The sequence below is a fragment of the Arachis stenosperma genome, chromosome 4 (genome assembly GCF_014773155.1).
Source record: "Arachis stenosperma cultivar V10309 chromosome 4, arast.V10309.gnm1.PFL2, whole genome shotgun sequence".
In the NCBI taxonomy this organism is placed as follows: Eukaryota; Viridiplantae; Streptophyta; class Magnoliopsida; order Fabales; family Fabaceae; genus Arachis; species Arachis stenosperma.
In genome coordinates this window covers 22,027,138-22,045,504 of record NC_080380.1, presented here as the reverse complement: position 1 = coordinate 22,045,504, position 18,367 = coordinate 22,027,138, and the positions used below count along the sequence as shown (strand labels likewise).

The following is an 18,367-nucleotide window of genomic DNA, read 5'->3' as shown; positions in this document are numbered from 1 at the left end:
AGGATCAAGAATTGCTCCAAATGTAAGAACACTATATTCATCTCAATATTTCTTAAACTTGATTATCATTTATTCTCCCATGGTCCTTATAAGCACTTCATCATTCTTTAGATTATTCATCAAAACAAGCTGAATTTGCCAAACTTGTAAAAAATACAAGTTGGATATTGGGTAAGAAGTTCCAGACATCAAGTTAGTAGTTTCGTAAAATGGTAACAAGAAATCACATATCTTTTCATTTCTTTTTCACTCATCTGATGAAGGACAAATATTCTTAAATCCAGCTTCTTTCACTTTATACATTTCAAAAGCTTTCTTATATGAGCATAGCAACGAACATGAAAGAATTTATTACCACATAACAATGAATGATGCACAAATACTTTTCAAGTGATCAATACAAGTATCAATAGAAGAAGCATTATCCAAAGTAATGAAAAAACTCTTTTAGTCAATTTTCACTCATTCAAAAGCATAAAAATTTTAGAAAACAACTCAAATCCCGTGTGAGGAGGAGGCATGTGATAAAAATTGAGAATTTTACTCTGTATTTTCTAATTCTCATCAACAAAATGTGCAGTCAAATTATAAACCCCTCATTGTTCATGGATGTCCAAAGATCAAAGTTAAGCAAATCCTATTTGGAATGGAAACTAATTTTTTTTAAGCTCGCACATTCTCTCTTGTGAACTTTCACTATGTCAACCTTAACTTTATTCCTAGGAGAAAATTTTAAAGTTGGACTTATATATTTCACCCAATTTCTAAACGTTCTATCATCAATCATATTGAATAGCTTGTCCCTAGCAACTACAAAAGAAACAAACATATCTCTAGAAACTCCTGAATCAATCTTAAGCGAACCCATTTTATTTTGCATTTTGGCTATAGTTTGACCAATATCTTCATGTTTAATTTGAGTATAGTTATCAAGATGTCGTTTTAGAGAAGATGTGTTTTATCGCTTACCACCAGCTTTAAACACCTTCTTGCATCGTTTACATTCAGAACATTCTACTCCATCCTTATCTGGACCAATTTTTTTGAAGAAGTTTCATACATCAGATGTTGCTAGTCTGGTCCTTTTCGAACTAGGTGCATCAACCTCAACCTGAGACTCAAAACCAACTCCAGCAGCAGCAACGTTACTCACAGTTTTAGAATTCATCTTTTCTGAAATAACTACAAATGTTAAAACAAGTATTATACAATCTGACTTAGTCGAACCATAATCAAGCAAAACAAAACACCGCAAACAAAAAAATTTGCATCAGATTTTAGATTTGTCAAAACAGTAAAATTCAATCAAAGCAAACAAACCAAACTTATCTAAATCTCTTATATGATACAAACCTAAACTTATGCTAATATTTAATTTAGTCATGCACATTATTTTGTAAATATAAGTGAGATAGAAAAGGATAAAAAATTTAAAATATTAAGAAGCTCAACCAACATTCCAAATTAACAACGGTGACGACCAAGACTGAAGAGGCGAGGAGCAGCAGCTTTGGCCAGACGGCAGACCCAGAGAGGACAGAGGAGCAGCGCTGATGGCCAAGAGCCTAAAACCGACGAGCAGTAGCAACGATGGCTAGACGAAGTAGCGGCAGTGGCAAATACCCAGGAGGACCGATCAAGGTGCAATGGCGAGTCAGCAAAACAACGATGTTAGGAGTAGCCTGTGACGAGGAGCGGTGGGACGGTGGTGCCAGGTGCGAGACTACGAACTCAGAGCCTGACGATGAAATGGCAGCGAGACAGCGTGACTCGTGAGCGTGAATGTGAGTGGACAGCAACGGGCCAACAGTGCCGGTGATAGCTATGACAACGGTGCCGAATAGGGATGCCAAATGCAGCAGGGTTGGGAGCGGCTGAAATCTAGGGCCTAGGGGCTGTGTGTGGATAGTGTGGTCACTAGTGGTATACTGCATTGGTGTGAGTGTGTTGTATTGTGTCCGAGTCTGAGAGAGTGAGCGGAATTAGGGTAGGGTTTCTTTTGGGTCGGGTTGTGCTTTTGTTTTTTTTTTAGGAATTTGAAAAAGAAAATGCCCCTGATAAAAAAATGTTAGGCTCACCGGAAAAACCCGCTCCACCTGCCGAAACCCACCAAAGTCCATGGTTTAGGCAATGCGGGTTAGATGAGCTTTTTAGGTATGGTGATTTTAAATTTTCAGTATGACCAACTTTTTTGGTAAGTTACACGGGTTGGGCTGGCGGATTTTAACATGTTTGCCACCTTTGTTGCCTACTTTATTATCCCTGATAATAATATATTAGAGAGATAGAGTAAGTGGAAAAAAAAGAAAGAGATAGAAGAAGAGAAAGAGTGAAAAAGAAAAAATTTTTAGTTTTAAAAAAAAATTCTTTTAATTATAATCAAAAAATGACATATGACATATTTTAATTGTAAAATTAATAATACATAAAAAAATAATTAAGCATGCATCATGATCCTTGAGAGCTACACCAATTCTCTACTTGAAGAGGAGGAAGAAATAAGGCAAATCATGTGGACTGTGGAACACTTCCACACAAACATTTTATATTTTTTCTTAAAAAAAATTATCAAACAAAAAGTGGACAAAATCATTGGTTGGCTTGTCCTATAGGTCCAAATACTAAGATGAAGAGGGGAGAGCTTTTCCTTTATCATCACTCATCACTCATCACTCATCAGTCCCACATATCTCATTTATGAGTGTTTTGGTTTGTTGATTTGGTGCTGCCAATTCGCAATCACTCCCTCTCAGTCCTAAATAATTGTTTATTTAAATAAACTAGTATGTTAAAAAGATAATATATTAGTTTTGTACTATTTTGTCTGAATATATAATTATTTGGGACCAAAAGATAATAATTAAAGAAAAAACTTGTAGATCATGCTCACTATTGTATGCAAAAAATATACTCTTTCTGTTTTTTAGATTAGTACCGACTTGTGACTTTTCATTTGGACTTGAGAATTTTTTTTTAAAAGATATTAGAATTATAAAGATTATAAAATTATCTTTGAAAAATAGGAGTCTTACTAAAAAGAAAAATAGTAATATTACATTAATTTGTTAAGTAAATACTTATTTGTAAAAGAATAAAATTTCAGAAATTAGACATTTATTCGAAATCGGAATGATTCCTTTAATTGGTGATACAACATTGTAGTCGATCAAGTAATTCAAGATGACAAAGAAGCACAACGAAAGGAGGTTATAAACTTATATATAATGTGTGCACTATTGTAGATCAGAGGTTTGATTTGATCTATAAAGTTCGAATACTTTGTAAAATTGTCGTGTTTATATGTCGAATATATTTTGAATATGATATTTGTTCAACATACATATATCTTCTGTGTCTAATTATGTTTTAATAAAAAAAATTAAACATATTTAAATATTATTATTTGTCAATGTATCTAATTTTATTTTTAATATATATTTTTAAAATAAATTTAAAAATAATATATGTTATTATTTATCAAAAAATATTTTAGAATTTTTATATCATTAAAAATAATTAAAAATTAATTTATATTATAAATTATTCAAAAAATAATTTATATTTTATAATATATTTTTATGTCTTATCAAAATTTAAAATTGGTCGGTTGATATAAGTTCCATGTCCATGTTAGTCTCTGTGCATTATAGGGTCTGATGCATGAATGATGAATGTAGTAAAAAGGTGCAACAATCAAATCCAATGAGCTCATGCTCATCAGTGGAAAGAATAAAAAATTAAAAATAAACAAAAGGTACAGCCTTTAGTGTTGTTGGAATATGACACATTGACTAACTGCCCCACTATCAGACAAGGATGTGGGGGTATAGCTCTGTGGGTCCATGCTGGGAAACCAAAATCTTGCTTCCAGACTTCTACAATTTAAAATTAACAAAGAAAAAAACTTAAATTAGAGGAATAATTAACTCATCCGAACTGTTAAACAAGTATCGGTTTAAATCTTATCTTATATTTACTTATTTGCAAACAAATATGTTGTACCTAACTTGTTTATCAAATGTGAAGGAAACTAATATATATGAAAACCAAATAATTAATTTGGAAGGAATTTCGTCCTCTCTTGGTTTGTAGGAGAGTTAATCCAAAATTTGTTTGAAACATTGGGATTTTTTAGTGCATTTTCATTAAACTACTTCTTTTAAAAATTTAAAATAATTCTTAAAAATACATAAATAATTATATCTTTTAACACGTATATATTAACATGCACAGTAATTACATTTAGCAATTTAGTTTGTCATTCTCTAAACGTGACGGGACAAATAACCAAGGAACCTTCGGAGTTTATTCTCGAAACCAAATTTTCCATTCTCAGCTACCATAGTGGATCATGCCCAACTTCCTTTCTCAATCTTACGAAACGTGGAATCTAACACCTAGATCTAATTTTTTAGCCCCTTAAGTTATAATTCACAATTGACTTGAATATGATGAATACACCTGAGGAACTTGACTATAATAGCAGGGAACTTATGTAGCTAATTAATGATAAATGCTTGTTCGACGTTGATATCATGGTACCAATAAACTCAACCCTATACCGTAACTTTAATAAATAATAACACCCACCCGCTCTAGTACTCAGTTTTTGGTAAATGAGGCCCAACTTTGATATTTAAATATATAAGCCATTTATTTTCACCTTTAAGTTTTTTTAGGCTTAGTTTGATAAAATTTTTATTTCTTAAAAATAATTTATAAAAATTAATTTTTAAAAAAATTTTTTAAAAGTGATAACATTTATGTTTGGTAAATCAAATTAAAAATAGCTTTTAATAAACACAAACAATAATTATATTTGGTAAAATAGTTTTTAAAATTTAAAAATACTATAATAGACATAAATGCAAGTATTAAATTTAAAAATTAGTTAACATACGAGATTATATTAGATTTTTAAATTTTAAAAAGTACAAGACAAATTTAAAAAACTCTATCTTAGGTACTTTTAAAAGTATTCCTATCTTTTAAAAGCTGCAAACACAAGTACATAGTCTTTTTGATTTACTAAACACAAAATGAGGAGCTTGAGTTTTTAAAAAACACAAACATCTCTTTTAAAAATTTTATCAAACCAAGCCTTAGTTGTGTAATTGATACTCACTTTTCGATGTTCAAAATGACAATACTAGTAGCCATAATAATGATTGCATAAAATGATAACCCACTACAGAATAACTGAGTGCTACACAAGTGTGTATGTGTTTTTCTTGGTCCTTTTTCAATTCTTAGATTTTCGAACGTGCAAATAGCATGATGTTATATTCGCCATTTTGAGCAATATGTGTGTCATTGAGTTTGAGAAAGGTGAGTTCTACAACTACTAGTGGAGGGGTCCCATTGACCAACCCTGAGTAAATTATTTGAACGTCGCATTAGGAAGCATTGAAACAATGATTGAATAATTTGCAGATTTTAGAGCATGTACAACCGTTGGGGGAGATGAAGTGCTTAAGCTATAGGAGGAATATCCAAGTTCATCAAGGAACTCGCTACTAGTGCTTTCTTGGGTCAGGTCAGTGTCAAGGGGAATAATGCAAACCGTTTATATTGCTTCATTCACTGGTAATTGACACCAATATTAGGTTTGGTGAATTTGTTCAAGTTCCATTTGTAGCACTTTCTAGTGTCTCCTCCCTTGGCATCAGTACTACAAGTGGGTCATTTTTATCTCTTTCCCACCACTATGCGTACTGTGTCCCCTCCAACTAAGATTTTTTTTTTTTGGTTTTTTACGGTATTTTTTTACCTGACAAATTAAGAATTAAGAATTAATTTACTACAAATCTAAACTTCATTTAAGGATCTACCATTAGCCAAAGAATTACTGCATATACAAAACATAATTTGAAGCCCCGAAACTTGCTTAAAGGGATGAATAAGCTAACTACTCGACAACCCAAGTTGATTAACTTCCCTAATATTTCTTTTTTTTTTTGGTATTAACTTCCATGCAACTTCAAATTATTTGGTGAAAATATGAAATCAAAGTTGGTTCTTTTCATCGGTTCAAGAGGAACTCCCTTGACGCACTTATATTTTTCTAGAACACATATCTCATGGGGCATTGATTTGTCCACAAATGGAGCCAACATTGAGACCATAGCGAGACACTAATGGAAATGGAGCCAACATTGAGAATCTATTATTAGACGCCAATGATATTCTTAAGGTTTTTTCGGGAGGTATATACCTCTAAATATCTGTGTTCATTTAGATGTGGTCTGTAAACTAATCTAGTATAAATTAAATGCCAATTTCTAAATTTTAGCATCTCTTTGGTTTCTATTTCCATTTTCAATTTTTCTGTTTTGAAAATTTTGTAAAGTAAAAAATAAAAAAATAAAAACAATAAATTTGAATATGTTAAATTTGACCAATTATACCCTGATTGATTATATAACCTATTTTTTCAGTCCTATTTAATACTCTTCTAATAATACTACTATCAATGCTAAATACAATTTGTAATTTTTTTAACTTAAATATTTTTCAATCATTTTCTTAATCTATATGCGCACATAAACTAAAAATTATTATGGGAGTAGTATTTAACATTGTCTAACAAGATTCCCACCTAAAATGTTAGAAGTTAAAACAATAATACTGTAGTAGGGATGGTGGTAGTGACAATAGATGTGGTAGTAGCAGCCATGGCGATTTGGCGAATAGCTAACAACCACAACCAACTATTGCCAATAGCGAACAGCCAACAGAAATTCATTATGTACCTTCCTGATCAACATAAAGCTAGAAAGGTGGAGGAAGCGGCGGCGTGGCAAAAGCAGATGCAGTGGGAGAAGGAGGGGGGAGGTGAAGGAGCCTGAGGTAGGGGGAGGAGAAGCATCAGGGAGGAATGAGAAGGAAAATGGTATGAGCAACAGAGGCGGTGTGTTGGTGAAAGGGAGGGTAGAAGTGGAATTTTAAAAATATTCAAAGACATAACTGTAACTAAAATCTGCATCTCATGTCTAATTTTCATATCTCAACATTTTGGAATACCACAAAATACATGTATTTTGTGTATTGAGTAAACTACCATTTCTACCTACGAAAGTTGAAAACGTTGACATATCTATTCATGGAAAAAGAAAATTACCATTTGTATCCATGAAATCCCCAAATTATCTTACCAATTCATAGAGATGGGTTATATTAGAGGGTAATTTGGAAATTTCAAATTTTTTTTTTTGGATTTGGATAGTTTTGTTAGCAAAAATTCATGTTTCATGGGTACAAATGGTAATTTCCTTTTTTATGAATAGATATATCAGTGTTTTCAACTTTCGTGAATAGAAATAATAATTTACTCGTGTATTTGTGTCTCAAAAATTATATGCTTCAACAAACAACCGACATGTGCTAATGTGCTATCATGTCTATATCTAGTGGACATGGACACCAAAACAAAAGAAGCCATAGTTCTTCAGAATCGGTAACAAATCATTATTTAAGGGGAATTCTATTTGAACCATCAATTAGTTCATCTAATATAGAATAAAATCTACATCATTACAAAAAAAGAAAATCACCTAAATCATATGGCAACAGTATGCTCCCAATATTTGGAAACATGGAAAATCAACCCATAAGTTTTATTAAAATAAAAATTGACCTTTCTCTTTTTATGCATTAACAAAAAAAAAAACATATTCAAGGAAAAATTAAGATACTAGCTTAAAACATTTTTAAAATTAGGAAATAAAGTCCAAAAAATCATTCTGTGCTATTAGTTCCCTACAAATGCATCACCAAGATAGAACTAAAGTTAATAAACACTTAACTATTGATGTTTTATGTCACTTTAACCATGAAGAACCAAACTATGAAACTAAAATTGTTGATCCTAAATCATGCATTGTTAATTTGAAATACACCAAATAAAAGCACTCTTATATCAATAAATAACAAGTTCAATGACATCTCATTAAAGATCTATTAAACCATACCCAAAAATCAAGCCTCCACAAGTATCACACTACTCACCCCAGTTATTTCATTTCTTAACGAGAGGAGCAACTGCCATCAGAACAAATCATAATTGAAACTTACATCATCCTCTTCATTTACATTTTACAAGCAATACTTTCATAGATCAACACGACACAACTGTAAATTGGCCAAATGTATAAATGTTTTGAGGGAGCAATATTACGCTTTGCACAGAAATGATAAACTCTATAACTCACCAACTCATTGATATCTTCGTATGAGAAACCTGATATTCCAAGATGTTAGTATTTATCTATTTATTACCTTGAAACAATGTCACTTCCCTCATGGATACACCTACCTTTCACCATCCATTCACAATTTTGAATCTCTCTCCCTTCTCTTTCATTTCTGCTATCATCTAAGGTTTCCTCATGCCACATGTAAAGTCTGAATTGACTCCTAAAGATAATCCACGTATACCCCCTCTCCCTTTTGCAAAATGATACAGGGCATTAACTTGGAAAATTTAAAATAATAACAAAAAAATGGCGGAATCCTTGATAATATAAAATAATCCTATTCACCTTAATTATTTCAATTATCATAAAAGTGCCAAAACAAAGATGAGTTGGTGCCGGACCAAACATTTAAAAAGCAGAAGCATTAAACATCCAAATAAACTTTTTTAACTAGTTTGATACTACACGACAAACATGTAAATGTCGATCTGAAATATGATATAAACAATCAAAGTGGAGACCCATAACCCACAGCTGTAGGTCTGGATTCCAACGACATATCCATTCATTTGATGGTTTCTAAACCGACAATCAAAATAGAATTTCATTGAAACTAGTGTTACATGATTCCTATTTCCTTCATGGGTTGGAGGAATAATTAACAGACAGGCATTGACAAAGTCATCAGATGGAACTGCAGAAGTCAAAACCGGAAATAGACATGAAACTACCATTAAGCTGGACGTACTTAAGGAATTTTACAACTTTTTCAACAGGAGCACACATCTACAGTAATAGTCCATACCTGGATATGGAGGCAAAATGTACAAGTACTCCAGCTCCTTTCTCCAACGAATAATCATACGGAGGAACCAATTTCTTGCATGTTGAAATACGATCTTCTCATTTCACTATTTGCGGCAACTGCAGTAACCACTTTGTTTGCACAATTGTCAAGCAACATTATGCTAAGTACCTGAACAAATTTGCATTATCTTTGTCTCTTTCCAAGTAGTCTCGAGATATCAAATCTTCAATCCGCTTTTTAATCGCCTTGACATCAGGCTGTGCAATTACACCATTTAATATTAAGAATTCAGGATTTTAATAGATAGCAGACTATGTTAGGAAAGGGTGAAAGGCTAACCTTAAACATGCGACCTAACTGCTCGACACATTCCATAACTAACTGTTGGTAGTTCAGAACTTTCCGACTCTTCATAATACGCACAATTGAGGCATCAATAGCATATCTTCTGTCCTTGTCAACATCCTCAATTACTTTTTTCTTCTCATCCACAGGAGGAAGAGGAATCTGCACATCAAATGATGTACAAGTCTCATTCAAAATAGATTGATAACTAAAGTAAAAGAAATACAGAAAAGATTAGAATAATACATTTTAAACAAAACTGTACCTTAATCCTCCTCATTTTGTCCGTAAATTTTGCATTGAATTCAAAATAATCAGTAGAAGATATTGTCTTTGTGCTTGGTTCCTTGTTAAGAATCTTGTACTTTGCACATGACAAGGAATGCAGCAGTCTAATAACATCATCATCCGATAAGTTTAACTGAGTCATTATCTCAGAATAACTCAGTCTATCCGAGGAATTAAATAGAAGCAATGCTGAAGCCTATTGAAAACAAAAGACCACAATACGTAAGTAGATAGACATCCATATGAGAATATGAGATAAAAATGAAAAAATGAAAAAATGAAAGATGAAGTATAAAGGGCAAGGAAGCATGAGGTGAGAAATATAACCTGGTATGTTGTCACAATTAGTTCCATAGTTTTTGGTTCGAATTTTCCACTTATATTGCAGGTACCCAAGGAGTAAATCCATGTAAGCTTTCTGTGCTTAGTTTTTGTTTGATAAAATTCCTTGAAAACTTCAACACACCTAACCTAGAGTAAATGTTGAGAAAAATGTTAATTATAAAGCACAATGAACGAAATCTGGGTAATCAGTATCAAGGGCTAAGCAATAAGCTCTAAGATGCTAATATTGATAAGATCTACACATACCATTTCTGCTGGAAGATTGAGGTCAAAGGACTTGTAACTTGGCCAGAAGCCAGTAGTTAGAACTGTAACTGTCAAGTCAATTCCAGGATCCACATTTGGATTATTGCTTAGATACTCCTCAAAGCTTGTTTGGTTCTCCTTTGCCAGTGTCAAATCTGTAACCTGGTAGAAGTAACATGAAATAAGAGGTCGTTTCATCATTTTATCCATATAGATGAAGGTAGTATATCAGTTCCATTTACAAAGACTAAAAAGGGCTGACCATTCCTTCCATCTTCGACGTAAACTGACCACCACATTGTTGCTTCAATTTTGTCAAAATACTCCTCTCATGGTCATCATTGGCACTCTTGTCAAAAAGAAGTCTTCTAGCAAGCTTCTTCCTGAAAACAATCAGGGAAGAGCATGTATCAATGTTCTCTTTCAAAATAGCTTGACATTATCAGAGGTAATTTTGATTCACAAATAGCAACAGAAAACTACTAGACACGCATCATGAAGAATCTGCTGTTCAGGGTGGACTACAGTTCTATTGCTGATCACATCACAAAGATTTAACAGTTTTTTGTAGTTAGAACATCAAATAATAATAATAATAACAAATAATAAACACCGTCAGTCATGTATTGTAATCGAAGCCCAAAGGGCAAAACCTGAGATCTGTCTGGTGACCCACTATTAACTTAGGAAACAGGGGAGACATTTCCATTATCAATTTTTTGTCCTCAAAAACTTCAAAATTGTCCAGTAAGATAAGCTGGGGGGAAAAGGGGGCATGTGGCTATGAAGGTAATATAGAACTAAAGTCAAAGACAAATTTCCATAAACTTATGATTTACTTTCTCTCTCTTTCCATTTTCTTTATACCCATCATTATCTTAGTTTCCTTTGAAGTATATCTTGTCCCTTTTTAAGTTTTTCCGAAATTGAAGTGACATGCACGGAGGGGGAAAAATAGTTCAAGGATGACACTGAATTGCCTTCTTCAGACAAATATAAGGGAACAACACCCAAATGATCATCATTTGTAACCAATGCTCTTTTACCTATAGAATTCAGCAAACAAATCTTTGTCACTGATATAAGCCAGCAGCTTTACAACCTGCAAAAAAACCAAAAACTCCAATTTTAAAACCATGAACATCAACTGTACAAAAGTATGTGGTAGAGTTGCTGTTGCTGAAAAGAAAAACCTTTTCAAGAGTTTCCTCGATTGCTTCATCACTTAGTTTTTCACTTCCTCCTTTCTTCAGGATGTTATCACAAAAAGTGGCAAGTAGTTCTGCACTTGAGCTTCCAGCAACACCCTTGTTGCAGAAGTTCTCAAAAGCCTCCTTAAGAGCCTATATGAACAAACCTTTTAGACAGTGCATCAATTTTACTTAACCATTTGGATAGTCGTTCCATGATCATAACCTTGTGGAAAAGAGTGTGATTCTGGAAACAGTCATTCACATAGGCCAGGTACTTGTCATGCAGCTCAATCACCTTCCGAACAAAAACCTGAAGAAAGAGGGGTCTTCAGAATTCACAAATGAAAATAATGCAGTTGAAGTGTTGAACTCTAAAATTTTTTGGAAATTACCTGCTCCTGTAAACCAATAATATCCTTCTTCTCTGCCTGCAGACATTTTTTTTTAGAAGGTAAGAAATGGCAATGGCAAAATGTTAATTGCTCCAAACGTATGGCAACATTCACGACGTCATCAGTAAAAAGATTTCATGCAAAAAGAGACAAATAAAACAACACATTTTGCCAGGAAAGCAACCACAAATAATGTCCATGTTAACATGAATCTAAAACAAATGATAGTGATATAGTCAGTTTGTCACAAACGAATAGCAAAATGTGAAAGGAAAAGGTCATCGACTGCTACTGAACAATTTCTTTAACATTAGTAATTTAGTCTGGCTCAAAACATGCTATATGTCAAGTCACTTTTCAGAGTCTTATGATACAAGTCATCATATTTCCTATTAGAAAGATCAATTTAGATATCTTTCCTTTTTGTACATTCCCCTTATTGCCATGGTTAACTATTCAAAACTCATTAAAATTGTAGACCCATACATTTCTCTGAATGAATAATTTCTCAGAACCTTGATGAATATATTGAAGACAGCTCATTTTTTGTATGCCATGAGATAATAAGCCTAAAAGCCAAAAATAAGAAAATCCAATGAAAAACTAAGGCAAAAATACCTTTTTGTTACTAGCAGCATCTTCAGCCAGCTTCACCAATGCCATACCTTCAGCAGTAACATGCTGTGTCGTGCAATGACAAAAAGCATCTTATAAGCAACCATAAAAAATACATTTAAGGGAGGAAAATCAAAATATAGGTATGCTGCAACCTGCTTAAATATACTGGAAACAGGATCTAAGCCTCGAGGTATTTTAGAAAAGAGCCTGAACATCCTCGACAAATCTTCAACCTGAGCAATTTAAAACATCAGAATACTGTACTGACAAGTTAAAAAACTTGTAAGCATCAGTAGGAAGAATTTAGATAGTACCTTGTCATCCCTGAGTAATGCATGACAACCAGAATGCTCTTTTTCAAGGAGTTGATTTGCATACACAGATAACAGCTCATGTTGAACTTTCTGAAGAGGAAAAAAAGAAACAAAATTCAGAAACTAGAAAAAGAGGAACCATATGAATTCACAATAATTATGAATTTCTTGAAGTTCCAGGCAGAGCTCCATTCAACACAGAAAAAAAAACAAATAGCTGAAATAAATTACAAAGTCAACAAACCTCCAACAGCTTTGGCTCACTACTGGAGTGCAAGTAATGAGCAACCCTATCTTTCTCTCGTTTTAAGCATTCCTCAGCCTGAAATGAATTATACAACATCAAATAGATTACTTCAATAGAAACCACACACCAACATAATGAAACTAAAATTCTAACGTACAGTAATCAGCACAAAGAAATAGTACCTTAAGCATATAATCAGGACAAGAATCTTCTAGGATCCAATTTGAAGCCTTTCGAGAATAATAAGCAGAAGTGTCTTTCAGCATGGCTGCTTCAAAATCATTCTCATAGTGATCCATTTGACCCATTCCAATTTCAACAAATATATCTAATACATTTTTTAATAGAGCTCGATCAATCTGCTCTCCTTCTCGTTCTTGATCAATCTTTCATAGAAAAAGAGAGGTTAGTTTATTTAAATTTTTTAAATTGAAAATCTTTTATGCCAAGGAAGAAAAAACATACAAGAGAAATTACTGCATCTCTCACTTTCCCATTTAGTTCCTTGTAAACCTGGAAATAATAAAAACAAACCCCGAAATTTTCATATGATGAAGCAGCATTAAAATGAATGATGATAACAGGAACATGATCCAGTTAGCACTGGCACTAAAAAATTAGACTGGATTATGAAATTAAAAGGAATAGCTAATGAAAGAATTTGACAGTGTCATCTTTGGTTCAGTTGCCTTATAATTTATAAGATTACCAAATCACGGAAGCAAGTCAGCCCAACTTCATTAAGCGGTGGAAGTGATCTCCGAGCAATAAAGTAACGGTCCAAATAGTGAAAGAAACGAGAAAGCCACCTAACCATAATTTTATGGTTTGCCCACCTCTTCACAAGTTCTCTCAACATAAATTCATCATGCTTCTCTCTCAAAGAAGGCAACACCTGAACCAAAAAAGTGATGTCTATTCAAATAAAATAAAATAAAAAATGATAACGGAAGAAACCTCTAAATTCATTGAAAAACAGTTTCCAATATCTAATGGTAAAATGTACTGGAAATTTAATGAGAGACATTTCAAACTTGCCTCCCAAAAAACCCATATAAACCAACAGAGAAATATTGCTTACATAATTAATGATTTTGAAAAATAATATTAAGCGGTAACTGAAATTTACTTAATAAGAAGTTCAAATTTCTCTATAATGCCAATCAATGTAAAAATGCATAGTTAGTGTGTATATATATATATTAGAACTTGAACATTGGGTGAATTTTTCGCACAACCATCAAGTCACTAATGATTCCATTTGGATCAGGCCCAGTGAGTGAGAGAGTTGAAGGTGAAAGGATATGATAGGGAACGAGTATCCCTGTTTGTTACTTTAAAAGTTATGGATAAGAAAGAAATGTGAGGGAACAATTCAACCTTAATTCAGGCTTGCACTCTCCCATAAAGTGGGAATAATGAGGAAAATTAGGCAATTAGCCTTCCTGAAATGTGAGGGAACCATTCAACCTTAATTCAAGCTTGCACTCCCCACAAAGTGAGAATAATGAGGAAAATTAGTCTTGCTGATATTTTGAAAACTCTTTATGTAACTATTATCCCATTAAAAATCTATTCTAAGAACTTAAGAAGGGATATTTTACAATCATAGTGCTATACCTTCCCCCTTTGTTTTTTCCATGATCAATAATTGAATCACAGAAAACAACTTCAGTCCATTCCATTTCCCTTATTCTCCCGTTCTCTCTAAAACATCCATGGTGTAACAGTACAATTTCTTTTAAAATAAGTTAATAGGCAAAACTGTCTTTATCCTACTGAATAATTGAATATACTGCATGATGCTCTCAATCAACTCTGAGAGTCTAATCCCCCACGTCAACTAAACTATGCGTGCCCACCACCATTTCTTGAGCAAGATATCTTGGAAGATATCTCCTATTCTTTAATTACTTCCAACGTCTGATTAAGTTAGGTGCTTGGTGTTGCGTTTACTCCCTAACTGCTGTGCTGCATCCTTTCATTTCCTAGAGAGGTTGTATCCATAGGGGTGTTATGCTACACAAGGTTTTGGTATGGATAGTGGTATGTAATACACAGTATGTTACCTCGTTAAAACTTAAAATTATGGTACAATAGGGGTATACTTCTTTGGTACAATGTAATGTTAATTGTGCTAATTACAATAAGGTATAACAAAGTCAAACTTAAAAATAAATTTTCTCTTTCTTCAATGCTTTTATTCAGTGATGGTGATAATCTATATTTATTCCCCCTATTATAACATCAAAAACCCACTGAGTAATGAGCCCATCCATTTTCCTTCTCCCTCTTTCTTTCCGCCAAACAACACTAACCTTTCCCTTGCCCAAATAAGTAGAGTATCTATGCTGATGATCTGATTCGCTCCTTTGCTCAAACCTATGATTTACCATTCACATTAGGGATTAAATGTTCCAAATCATGATTTTAGTTATGGGTGGCCCCCCAAGAGTTAGAACAAGGGCAGGGGGGTGATTCAGGAATATTAAGCTTAGGTAACACCTGTTAACACACCTTTTCAAAAATGGAAAAATCTCCTTAGAACTACCTTATGTTTTAACACCAATACAATTGATGATAAATGGTACATGTCCTAATTTTCCTGGAGTGATGAACATGATTCAAAGAACAATTACATTATCCAAAAGTATGGAACATTAGATATGATTCGACTCAAGTATTTCCAGCTAATGGGAGGTAATAATAAACAAGTAATCAGTAACGTACCAGAAAAATATTACAAATTTGTCCCAACAATTAATCTTATCACCTCCAGAAAAATAGCATTACTCACCGTCGACAGGATGTATTCTTCAAATGCTTCCTTGTACTTGTCATATAGTTGCTGGGAATAATCATGAGGAGGCTTCTGAGTGCACATATTATATATGGTCCTACAATACGATTTAAGGAAAAGCAGTTCACAGAACCAAGAACAATTTAATCAAACACATAAACCAAGTACAGGACTGAACATTTAAACCGCCAAAACATCTTCAAGATGGATACGTGTAAAGCATCATGTAGTCCTCAGAGCTGAACTGAGGCTCAGGCAACCCTTCCAGAATATTCTTCAGCTTCATTATGCCCTTCTGCATAAAGTCCCATCCTTGCTCTAGGTCAATAGTCTTGCGCTCACTCATAGACATGCTTTTAAATTAAAATCCCCAGCTTAGAAAAGAAACCAAAATCTGCATCCAAATGTTGGAAACATAAATGGATATAAATGAATAAACGAAGAAAACAAGTTCCAAATCTCAACCAACCAATTTCAGCTCCCATCACTTTATAATCACAGTAAATCTAGGTCAATTTCAAAACCCTAAACCCCCACCTCGTTCCAGAAATCTAGGTCAATTTCAAAACCATTCCCGAATTTCCCCTAATTCAGCTGAAGAAACCATGAAAGTGAAAAAAAACTCGGCATCCTACATCCCAATTTCGAAATTCGCCGGGGCCAAATCAATCCCTCATCTAAGAAACGACGTCGTACCACAAAAGACCCTCAAAATAACAAGAAGATTGTAAAACATAGGAAAGCAGAGACAAATCAATTATGAATTAATTAAAAGACCAAGAAAAGAGCGAGTACCTTGAAGAGATGAGAAACCGTGCGCGTGGCTCGACGAAACGCAAACCCTAGAAATGGTAGGTGAAGAAGAAGATGAAGAGGATTTAAGGAAAATCCAGAAGAACGAGCAAGCCAAGCTCAATTCCAACAGAGCAATGACGGAAACAGGAAGGGGGGAAAGAAAGAAAGAAAGAAAGAAAGAAACGAAAAAAGAAAATAGAAAAAGGAAAAATTACAAGGGAAAAATGGAAATGATGCACCGAAACTTTTCCAAATTAAAAAAAAATGAAATATTTATGTTTTCCAAATTAAAAATTTCCAACAAAAAAAAAAATAAACGAATCCTCGTTTGCTTAGGATTTAGGAAGGCGCATAGCGATATTACTCAAACCTTTACAGATAATTATTATGTCAGAGTTTTCTGTTAAAAATTAATAAATAATCAAATCAGTTTCAATTTATTTAAAAATAATAAAAAAATTTTATAACTTTTATAATTCTCGAATTAATTGTTTACCCTACATAAGTGCCCTCTATAACTATTTAAAGAAAGAATCGATACAAAAAATAATTTATCTAAAAAATATTAGAAAATAAATAGCCATCAAAATTTTTTATTTAGAGTAATATTCGTAATGCCCATAAGAGTGATAACATTGTCAAATTTGTGGTTACCTGTCTCTAATCTCTATCCGATTAAAATGGATAATATGGTATTATTTTGGGAAAAAGATAAATAGGTCCTGACTTTTTAAGTTTTTGACAAATACATCCTTGCCAAAATTTAAATACAAAAAAGTCTCTGACTTTAACAAACGGAGGACAATTTAGTCCTTCCGTCTATTTGCCTCTCTCACATCAAACGGAACTGACTGACGTAGCTGAAACTGTGTCCAGGTGTCCATTACGGTGCCACGCTGGAAGAGAAATAAAGATCGAAGGACAAATAGGTCCTTACTGATGAAAACGACGTCGTTTTCATAAGGTAGCCCATTCTTAATAAAAACCCTTTAGCAACACAGAAATTACTATATATTGCCCTAACCCCTTCATCAAACCAGAGCTTTCTTCCCTCTGAAACGAAACTGAAGTGTCATCGAAGAAGGTGGAGTAGGAGAGACTTAGTTCGTATGCTGAAAAAGTTCAATCATCAATCAAGGTAAGCAAGTCCACAACGTTCATGATCATATTCGCATTAGGGTTCCATTTAGTGTATGGTGTGATGCATGCAAATGCATTCTGCTATGGTTGCTTTCTATTTCAATCTATTTGAAAAAAGTTATTGTGTCTTCATTTGAAAGTTTCTTAGGGTTCTATGCATTGTGGGTTGATTTTGTTTTTATTTGAAAATTACAGATGACTGATAGATATGTAATTCCTGTTTTTCACCATGGAGAAAAGTTTGTGAGGAATGGTGATAGGGGACTTGTTTATGTGAATGAAAAAGTAGAAAATTTTTCAGAGATGGACATAGATTTTATCAACTTTGGTGATTTGGTGAAGTTGTATGAGGGTTTAGGATATCCTGGCTACAAGGCAATATATTGGTTTGATAGTATAGCCAGTGATATAGAATTTGGGTTTCATCATTTAACAGAGGATAATGGGATTCGTGAATTGTGTGACGGTTTGATTAGGAATGAAGAAAAAGATGAGTTCCATGTTTACTTTGATCATGTTGTCAATGAACCTGAGTATGTAGAAGAAGCAGGAGGCGGGAATGCAGGAACTGGGAATGTTGAGTGCATAGAACTAGATGACATCTGTGATAATCTGATGACATCCTCCTCTGATGACGACTA

At 33.4% G+C, this 18,367-nt stretch overlaps 1 protein-coding gene across 2 annotated transcripts; it reads right to left on the bottom strand.

The window, feature by feature from the left end:
• Positions 1-8,598: 8,598 nt before the first annotated feature.
• Positions 8,599-16,828, bottom strand: LOC130973976 (cullin-1-like). Of its 2 annotated transcripts, XR_009084346.1 has the most exons (21): positions 16,587-16,828; positions 16,004-16,185; positions 15,789-15,888; positions 13,701-13,886; positions 13,457-13,504; positions 13,174-13,377; positions 12,989-13,066; positions 12,745-12,834; positions 12,583-12,663; positions 12,431-12,493; positions 11,813-11,848; positions 11,644-11,730; positions 11,421-11,570; positions 11,274-11,329; positions 10,490-10,610; positions 10,228-10,389; positions 9,964-10,107; positions 9,614-9,832; positions 9,343-9,510; positions 9,001-9,260; positions 8,599-8,889 (listed from the first exon to the last, which is right to left on the bottom strand). XR_009084346.1 is itself a non-coding variant. In XM_057898676.1 (20 exons), exons 2-20 carry the CDS (start codon positions 16,141-16,143, stop codon positions 9,159-9,161), a joined length of 2,235 nt encoding a protein of 744 aa, XP_057754659.1. In that variant the 5' UTR covers positions 16,144-16,185; positions 16,587-16,828; the 3' UTR covers positions 8,599-9,158. The 2 variants fall into 2 exon arrangements, 1 of the variants encoding a protein (XP_057754659.1); XM_057898676.1 differs by having other exon boundaries at positions 8,599-9,260.
• Between the last annotated feature and the right edge of the window lie 1,539 nt (positions 16,829-18,367).

Excerpts from the sequence above, each read along its gene's own strand:
- LOC130973976 (XM_057898676.1), bottom strand. The coding sequence starts at position 16,143 with ATGTCTATGAGTGAGCGCAAGACTATTGACCTAGAGCAAGGATGGGAC. Across the intron at positions 13,887-15,788 it reads AAGAATACATCCTGTCGACG|GTGTTGCCTTCTTTGAGAGA; the intron begins GTGAGTAATGCT and ends TTTTTGGTTCAG. Across the intron at positions 13,067-13,173 it reads GTCCTGATTATATGCTTAAG|GCTGAGGAATGCTTAAAACG; the intron begins GTACTATTTCTT and ends AATTCATTTCAG.